Source organism: Carlito syrichta, unplaced genomic scaffold (assembly GCF_000164805.1).
Source record: "Carlito syrichta isolate Samal-C Ts95f unplaced genomic scaffold, Tarsius_syrichta-2.0.1 Scaffold306613, whole genome shotgun sequence".
NCBI lineage: Eukaryota > Metazoa > Chordata > Mammalia > Primates > Tarsiidae > Carlito > Carlito syrichta.
Genome location: NW_007250709.1, coordinates 1 through 9,189, shown reverse-complemented (window position 1 = coordinate 9,189; position 9,189 = coordinate 1). Strand labels below are relative to the sequence as shown.

At 53.7% G+C, this 9,189-nt stretch overlaps 1 protein-coding gene and 1 long non-coding RNA gene across 3 annotated transcripts in view; one reads left to right on the top strand and one right to left on the bottom strand.

The window, feature by feature from the left end:
* The window catches only part of RRP7A (ribosomal RNA processing 7 homolog A), a 9,372-nt gene extending 3,205 nt beyond the window's left edge, over nucleotides 1–6,167 (top strand). Inside the window, exons 3-7 of one of the 2 annotated variants that reach the window (XM_021715077.1) lie at nucleotides 2,376–2,501; nucleotides 3,069–3,177; nucleotides 3,578–3,675; nucleotides 4,053–4,251; nucleotides 5,346–6,167. In XM_021715077.1, the coding sequence (XP_021570752.1) occupies nucleotides 2,376–2,501; nucleotides 3,069–3,177; nucleotides 3,578–3,675; nucleotides 4,053–4,251; nucleotides 5,346–5,431 (618 nt within the window). In that variant the 3' untranslated portion in view covers nucleotides 5,432–6,167. Of the gene's footprint in view, nucleotides 1–2,375; nucleotides 2,502–3,059; nucleotides 3,178–3,577; nucleotides 3,676–4,052; nucleotides 4,252–5,345 lie in introns of both variants that reach the window. The other variant, XM_008063158.2, reaches the window with a different exon arrangement.
* Nucleotides 5,785–7,500, bottom strand: LOC103265502. Its single transcript, XR_504641.1, has 2 exons — nucleotides 7,413–7,500; nucleotides 5,785–6,231 (listed from the first exon to the last, which is right to left on the bottom strand). It is a non-coding gene; the product is annotated as an uncharacterized LOC103265502 (long non-coding RNA).
* Between the last annotated feature and the right edge of the window lie 1,689 nt (nucleotides 7,501–9,189).

The window sequence follows — 9,189 nt, the reverse complement described above, 5'->3', positions numbered from 1 at the left end:
CTATAGTTCCAGCTACTTGGAAGTCTGAAGCAGAAGGATCACCTGAACCCAGCAGGTTGAGGCTGCAGTGGCCGTGAGCATGCCACTGCACTCCAGTTTGGGCAACAGAGTGAGACTCCAACTAAAAAAATAAAATAAAAATAGGAAAAGTATAAGAAAATAAAAATAGTTTGGGCTCAGTGGCTCAGCCTGTAATCCCAGCACTTTGGGAGGCTGAGGCAAATGGATTGTCTGAGCCTGAAAGTTTGAGACCAGTCCAGGCAACTTGGTGAGACCTCATCTCTACAATAAATTTAAAATTAAAAAAAAAATTAGCCGGGTGTGGTAGCATGTGCCTGTAGTTCTGTCTACTTGGAAGTTTGAGGCAGAAGGATTGCTGGAGCCTGGCAGGTCGACGCTGGGGTGACCGTGAGCGTGCCATGGCGCCCCGTCCTGGGTGACAGAGTGAGACTCCAATAAAAAAAAAAAAAAAGAAAAATAGCCTCTACAGTTGGACTTGGTGGCTCAGCCTGTAGTCCCAGCACTTTGGGAGACTGAGGTGAGTGGATTGCCTGAGCCCGCGGGTTTGAGACCTGCCTGGGCAACTTGGCAAGACCTTGTCTCTACAATAAATCGAAAAATTATCCAGGTATGGTAGCGCACACCTGTAGTTCTGGCTACGGAAGACTGAGGCAGAAGTATTGCCAGCACCCAGCAGGTCAGTGGTGGGGTAGTCATGAGTGTGCCACTGCACTCCAGCCTGGGTGGCAGAGTGAGACTCCAACTCAAAAAAAAAAAATAGCCTCTAATTCTATTGTGCAGACACATCTGTTAATTTTTCACAAAACGATTAAATTTAGTATTATGTAAATTTACAGAAGAGAAACTAAGGGAATTGCTAGTTTTTATTTATTTATTTATTTATTTATTTATTTTGAGTTGGAGTCTCACTCGGTCGCCCAGACTGGAGTGCAGTGGCCGCTCCCGGCCACTGCAGCCTTGCCTGCTGGGCTCCGGCGATCCTTCCGCCTCAGCCTTCCGAGTAGCCAGAATTACAGGTGCGCACTAGCACGCCCGGCTAATTTTTTTAAAATTTTATTGTAGAGATGAGGTCTCGCCTGCCCAGGCAGGTCTTGAACTTACGGGCTCAGGCAATACACTCACCTCAGCCTCCCAAAGGCGCGGGATTACAGGCTTAGCCACCGAGCCCGGCATGGGAATTGCTAGTTTTTAAATGAAGGTTTTTTTTTCCCCAAAAAGGAAATCCTGGTTTCTAAAAGTTTCCTCTAAAGTTAAAGAGAAAGAAGTGTTCAGAAGAGAGGAAGTCACTTTTTTTTTTTTTGAGTCAGAGTCTTATTCTCTCGCCTAGGCTGGAGTGCAGTGGCATGCTCACAGCCCTCACAGCCTCAACCTGTTGGTCTCAGGCGATCCTTTCGAGTAGCTGAAACCACAGGCATACTCCACCAAGCCCGACTAATTTTTTGATTTATTGTAGAGATGGGGTCTAACCAAGTTGCCCAGGCTGGTCTCAAACCTGTGGGCTCAGGCAGTCCTTTCACCTCAGCCTCCCAAATTGCTGGGATTATAGGCATGAGCCACTGCGCCCTGCCTGACGATGTCATTTCTAATCCTTATTGAACTGGAGCACGTGTAGAGGAGGGCCTAGTAGTAGGTGTTCAGCTTGGTGCATTCCACAGACTGAGCATAGTTGTGTGGTCAATACCCTGATGGAGAAACAGCAGGGCACCTCAGAAATTCCCTCCTGTCTCCCTACCCACCATGGATAACTGCCATCCTGATTCCAACAGCATGGATGTAACTATTTCTGATTCAGGGAGCAAAACTAAGTTGTCATTTAAAATCAGAATAACAGCCGGACTTGGTGACTCAGCCTGTAATCCCGCACCTTTGGGAGGCTGAGGTGAGTGGATTGCCTGAGCCTGCGGGTTCGAGACCTGCCTGGGCAGGCGAGACCTCATCTCTACAATAAATCAAAAAATTAGCCGGGCGTGGTAGTACGCGCCTGTAATTCCGGCTACTCGGAAGGCTGAGGCGGAAGGATCGCCAGAGCCCAGCAGGTCGAGGCTGCGGTGGCCGGGAGCGGCCACTGCACTCCGGTCTGGGTGACAGAGTGAGACTCCAACTCAAGAAAAAAAAAAATCAGAATAACACCAAGAATGTCTCCACCTGTCTTGTATTAGAGAGGGCGGGCATGTCAGCCTCCAGGTTTTCCATGAGGGAACAGATGAGTGGATGTGATTCCCCCAGGTTCTCTGGGTTTGGCACATACAGCTCTGAGTCCTTCAGGGGCTCTAGGCCCCTTGCAGCGCCACCCAGGACAGAGGGAGGCTCTGGCCCTGCAAACACTTATACTTTGCTTCCCTTGGTCATGGCAGGAGTGTCTGTCCCGCCTCCTGTCCCCCTGTGGCCCCATCCAGTCTGTGGAATTACAGGAGAAACCGGACCTTGCTGAGAGCTCAAAAGAGCCAAAATCGAAGTTTTTTCACCCCAACCCTGTTCTGGTGAGTCTCCAAGCCCTGGGTTCCACTGGAGAAGGTTGGGAGGGAGCGCCTAGGGCAGTGTCCCCAGTGTGTGAGAGAGGGTTGGCAGTGGGATTTCTAGAGCATTCCCTGCAGTCCTGGGCCAATCCTCGCTGTGTGGTTTAGGAGACTGTCAGCGTGACAGCCCACCCCTCCTCTCAGCCCAGTGGCATCTGACCTAGTATGTGTGTCCCATCTGTCCATCCACTCCAGGCCTGGCTTCCATGAAATTGCCCCACCCCAGGGTGAGCCCAACTTTCCCCTGTATCCCCCCCATAACTAGAAGAAAAGCCCCTGTGTGTCCCCTCTTCCTGGGAAAGAACTGCAGACAGGTGTCACTTCCAGCCGAAGTTGGATAACTTGGAGTGTAATCCCTCACCTGGATTATGAGATGACCTCTGGTTATCTTCGTGGTTCAGGAGCAGTCCAGCACTGCCTCCCCTGGTCCAGCAACCAGTTAGGCTGAGGGCAGGTGTGGAGACTTGGTGCCAAGCATGTGGAAGGTACCCAACGCTTTCTGGCATCTCTCTCTCTCCGCAGGGGTTCCAGGTAGCCTACGTGGTGTTTCAGAAGCCGGGTGGAGTGTTAGCTGCTTTGACCCTGAAAGGCCCTTTGCTGGTCTCTACAGAGAGTCACCCTGTGAAAAGTGGCGTTCACAGTCAGTACTGCCGTTGTATCTGGCGCCTCCTTCCTGGGCCCTGGGTTGACAGGAAGCTCTGGGTTGGCACTCTCCCCTAGAGGGGACAAATGTCATGAGCTGTATCTGCTCTCCCTGAGAGCAGTGTTTGGAAGGCCTGAGCAGGCAGGCTTCTGGGCTGTGTCTGGGACTCATGGGGGAAATGTTAGCCTGAGCCTTGGGTACAAAGTGACACTGGCATATTGGGCGGGCAGAGGTGGGGCCCAGTTTGCTGCCACTAGAGTCTTCCTTACTACCTGCACCTTTACCACCAAGTCTCCAGGACCTGGGTAAGATCCCGACTCACCTGGCGGGTCCTGGGGTGGGGCCTGAATGCCAGGCTTAAGGAAGCCCTATTTCCCTTTGCTTCTTTCTCCCTCAGAGTGGATCAGTGACTACGCAGACTCGGTGCCTGATCCTGAGGCCTTGAGGCTTGAAGTGGACTCATTCATGGAGGCGTATGACCAGAAGATAGCTGAGGTGGGGCTCTCCCCAGGGATGGCTGCGCATCAGCTATGGGATGGTGGTGCCCCAGGTGTTGTGTTGTGGTGGCAAAGGGGAGCCTGAAGACGGTGGCAACCTGTCCTTGGCCACCTTGGAGGGTCTAGGCTCTCTTTTTCCCCAGCTGAATCCTGGGCTGCCTGGTAGGGTGACATCTGTTCTCTGAGTGGTCTGTAGAGGGGTGCAGGAGGAGGCAGCATTGGCCTGTCTCCTCCCCAGTACTTAGCCTCAACACTGTGCTGTGGGGAGGAGGGGAGCGGTGGGGGAGCAGCCCACTCCTGGAGGTTGCAAGTGGGCCCTGGAGCTTGCCCTCCTGTCAAGGAGCCTGCCCGTCAACAGGGTCATGTTCCTTGCAGGAGGAGGCTAAGGCCAAGGAGGAGGAAGGGGTCCCTGACGACGAGGGCTGGGTGAAGGTGACCCGCCGCAGTCGGCGGCCCGTGCTCCCCCGGACGGAGGCAGCCAGCCTGCGGGTGCTGGAGAGAGAGAAACAGAAACGTGCCCGCAAGGAGCTGCTCAACTTCTATGCCTGGCAGCACCGGGAGACCAAGATGGAGCGTAAGAGAGCACCCAAGCCCAGTCCTCGGGCCCTGCCCTTGGCACTCTGCATGAGGTGGCCTGTGGCCAGTGCTCCAGAGGGCAGACGCTGGACCCAGGGAGCAGGGAAGGAGGGCGTTTTTAGGCACAGGCCTCCCAACAAGCTCTGGGGTCAGAGGCCTAGTATGGCTGCATTCCCATGTGGTTGTATCCAGTTGCCCCCGAGAGGCAGGTGCTTTTGCCCAGTGGTTGGGGCCCTGGGATACAGGACCCACTCCAGGACCTTGAGCAGGTATTGCTGGCACCTGTAAGCCTCCAGCCAGCAAGGCGCCCCATTGCAGAGGGTGGGTCTCAAACCCACTGTGGGTACAGACAGGGCACCTCTGAGTGTTCGTCTGCGTGTGTATCGAGCTGCCCTGTGTGGTGCACTCCTGTGGCTGAGCACCCGGTTGCCTGCAGCCTGCTTTTGGCTGTGCTGCTGCTCAGCTTGTTGCCTTGCCTCCTGGTGTCCCTGCGGGCCCGGGAGAGGATCCTGGTGCCACCTGTCACTGGCATTTTTGCCTGCCTCACTGCCCTCTTCGTTCCTGTTCCTCCTTCTCTCTAGAGGATCAGCCTCATCAGCAGGCCCCTATGTCATCAGCCTTCCACACACCCTCTGACCTGGGCCACTCAGTGACCAGAGTCTCCATCTGAACTTGGTGGCACTGGGGTTGGAGTCCCTTTACCAATTCTAGGGTCCCTCCAGTCAGGAATCCTGGGGGTCTCTCAGCCCCCAGAGCCTTCTTCCTTCCTCTCGGGGGTATGGGGGCGAGGGGGGTGCTATTGTTCTTCTTCACTGCTTCTCTTTTCACTGGTGTGTTTTCTACCTACAGCCTCTGGCGTGCTGTTATCGCCCACTTCAGCCTTGCCCTCTGGCTCGCCCTGCAGTGGTGGTTTCCTTACAGGCGTGTCCCCAAAGTAGAACTGGGGAAGGGACTAGGTTGGGAAGGCAGTGCTGAGATACCCCCACCCCCACAGAAGCTGGGGGGGAGTGGGCAGCATGAACAGGTGCCCTCTAATTGACAGCAGGTGCAGCTCCCACCCTTGACCTGCCCTGTGTCTCCTCACACCCTCAGACCTAGCTCAGCTTCGCAAGAAGTTCGAGGAGGACAAGCAGAGGATCGAACTGATGCGGGCCCAACGCAAATTCCGACCCTACTGAGCCATGCCGGCTGTGGCCCCCATGAGAGCAGGGGTGGACGTGTGGAGCTGCAGGCCGAGAGTACGAGGGGCGGCAGGGCCTGCCGTGCGTCTCCAGGAGGCTGTACTCTGGGAGTGGGGACCAGGCTCAGGAGCCACCTGTCCCATCTGAGTCCATACGGGCTGGGAGTGAAGGACAGTGCCACCTCTCAGGTCTTGTGCTTTGCAGTTCTGGGGCTTAGCATTGGCGTTGCCTTTGGGCAGTGGCTCCTCCCGTGTCCTGCCGTTAGACTCTCAAGGAAACCAGATTAATCTGCTCTACTCTCCACTTCCCCTCAATGGAAAAGCCACTCCTGGCAGGGAAACCACCTCAAAGAAGGGAGAATATAAGAACATTTTATTTTTTCTCCAGTTGGGTAGCAGGGAAAGGCCCTAGCAGGCCTAACCCTATCCCGGCTACTCCTTCCTCCAGTCACTACCAGCTTGCTGCAGACGATTAACCACAATACAGACAACCCCCTAAATCCAGGCACTGTCTGTCTCTTAGGGTCACAGATGTTAAGTCGGAATGTCTGCCAGCCCATGATCTTAAGACCAGTGAGGCCTATCCCAACCACACCTGGTCTCGTCGTGGGGCTTGTGAGCTCAGAGTCCAGGAGGCGAGTCTGGTGAGCATGAGGTCTCTGTAGTCCCAGCCCAGAGCTACAGCTGGGCAGGAAGCCTGTATTTGCTTTGTAAAAAGGAGCTGATGATACTGGCCACGTTGTGGGGTTCATTCATGTGGACGTAGTGGTTGCCGAGGACTTCCACAAACTGGAACCTCTGGAGAAGGAAGGAGGTGTGTGGTGAGGAGTGGCCTGAGGAGGCAGCACTGCCCACGCGTGGCCAGCTGGGCCGGGGGAGCCCCGCAGGCTCTCCCATAGCCTGCTGCCTCCTGGCTGGCCAGGTGTGTCCCCTGTCATCACCTTCCCCCACACTCAGCTCCTTGGGCCTCAGTCAGTTCACAGCACCCTGGAAGGGCAGCCAAACGCTGAGGACTTGGAGGCCACTCCAGGGGTCTGGGCCAGCTGAATGGTGCAGTTGGACAGCAAGGAGAGGAAGGGCCCCAGTCAGGGTTGCCACTGCTTCTGACAGTTAGATGAGGCCCACTTGAGAGATGAAGCATGAGCAGCTTGCTTTTATTTATTTTTTTGAGTCAGAGCTCACTGTTGCTCAGGCTGGGGTGCAGTGGCACCATCACAACTACCGCAGCCTCAACCTGTTGGGCTCAGGTGATCCTTCGGGCTCAGCCTTCCAAGTAGCTGGAACTACAGGCGTGTGCCACCAAGCCTGGCTAATTTTTTGATTGATTGTAGAGACAAAGTCTTGCCATGTTGCCCAGGCTGGACTTGAACCCCTGGACTCAGGCAATCCTCTCGCTTCCGCCTCCCAAAGTGCTGGGATTACAGGTGTGAGCTACCACACCCAGCCAATGAGCAGCTTTCAGACTTGCTCCCCCTGGGGGGACATGTCATGATAGGAAGGCTCTGCCTGTCCTGGCTCTGACCTGGTGGCCAGCCAGCAACAGATGGGCTACCTTTTGTGAGCATGACAAGGTGTCTGCAGAGGCCCCAGAGTTGGGTGTTTGTGGGTGGGTGGTGATCATAAAAAATGCCAGGTGCTCCCAGGAACCCAGGAAAGGGTCAAAGTCAGCACAAGCCCAATCCCTGACCCACTGTGGCAGTTCAGGGAAGTGGTGAGGGGCAACCAGGTGATTGGCTTGGGTTCGGGGCCCTAGAGTTGTGCCTGGCCTGGGGGACATGTGAAGACAATAAAAGGTTCTGCCACTGAAGAGTCTCCATTTCTGAGCTCTGATTACATGTGACCTCAGGTCCTAGGGACTGACCACAGGGACTGAGGCCTGACAGCTCCCAGGGGGTCACTTGTTGGACCTGGGGCTGAACCAGGGGTCCCAGTGCAAGACAAGAGATGGGCCTGACACCATCACCTGAGCCCCCCCTCACCTCTTTTAGGATGGATTTCATTGTGCTGATCATGAATAGCATGGGCTCCCTGTCGGTGTCATTCTCTCTCCTCACGTCATAGAAGCCTTCAACTGCTCTGGAAAGAAAAGAAATCAGGGTTCATAGGGCTTCCCCTAGCAGTGCCCTCATCCTGCCCTGGGTTTTAGGCCTCTGAAAAACCAAGCCTGGGCTACCCCCTCATCTTCCCAGTTTGGGTCCCTTTGAACCTAGATTTGAGATTCAGTCATTCAATACCAGCTCACACAGAACTGGCTGGAGGCCAGGCACCAGCAGAGTGCTAAGATGTGCCCTGCTTGGGCTCTGGGCCATTGTAGGACTTGCCCACAGTCACAGCCTCTGAATGGCAGAGCTGGGATCTGAAGAAGCTCTGGAGTCTGTGCTTTGCTTTTCTTTAAAAGCAGCTTTATTGAGATCCAACTCATATGCCATACGATCCTCCCATTGAAAGTGTATAGTTCCATGGTTTTTAGTGCATTCAGAGCTATGCAGCCATCACCACGGTCAGTTACAGGATATTTTCATCACCCCATGAGAAACTCTGAGCCCCTAGCTCACCCGAGCACACAATTGCCTTGTGTGAACTTTGATGTGAATAGAATCATACGTTGTGTGGTCTTCAAGTTTGGCTTCTTTCACTTAACATTTTCTTTTTTTGAGTCGGAGTCTCACACTGTCATCCAGGCTGGAGTGCAGTGGCAGGCTCATGGCCACTGCAGCTTTGACCTGCTGTGCTCAGGCAATCTTCTGCTTTAGCCTTCCAAGTAGCTGGAACCACAGGCATGTACCACGACACCCAGCTAATTTATTTGTTGTTAAGATGAAGTCTTGCCATGTTTCCCAGGTTGGTCTTGAACCCGTGGGCTCAAGTAATTCTCTCGCCTCTATCTCCCAAAGTGCTGGGATTACAGGTGTGAGCCACTGTGCCTGAAAACTTAATGTTTTCAAGGTTCATGCTAGAGTACGGTATGGCACAATCATAGTTCATTGCAGCCTCGAACTCCTGGGCTCAAGTAGTCCTCCCACCCCAGCCTCCTGAGAAGCTGGAACTACAGGCATGTGCTACCACGCCAAGCTTCATTAATTTTTATGGTATTAAAAATGGTCAGTTGTGCCAGGTGTGGTGGCTCACACCTGAGCACAACAGGTTGAGGCTGTGGTGGCAGAGTGTGCCACTGCACTCCAGCCTGGGTGACAGAGTGAGACTCCGACTAAAAATAAAAAAATTTTTAATAAAAATGGTCAGCTGTGTGGATATACCACATTTTGCTTATCTATTTGTCCACTGGTAGGCATCTGGGTAGTCTCCACCGTTTGCCTATTATATGGTGCTGCTTTAAACATTTGAGCACACGTTGTGTGGACATGTCTTCACTTTTGTTGGGTATATACCTAGGAGTGGAATTAATGGGTCATATAGTAACTATGTTTAATGACTTGAGAAACTGCCAGACTGTTTTCCAAAGCTGCACCATTTCACTGTCCTACGGCAGTGTGTGAAGTTCTGATTTCTCCACTTTTTTTTTTTTGAGTTGGAGTCTTGCTCTGTTGCCCATACTGGAGTGCAGGGCCACTCCCAGTCACCGCAATCTCGACCTGCTGGGCTCCAGCGATCCTTCCGCCTGAGCCTTCCAAGTAGCTTTAACTACAGGCGTGCGCTACCACGCCTGGCTGATTTTTTGATTTATTGTAGAGATGAGGTCTCGACAAGTTGCCCAGGCGGGTCTCGAACCCACAGGCTCAGGCAATCCACTCACCT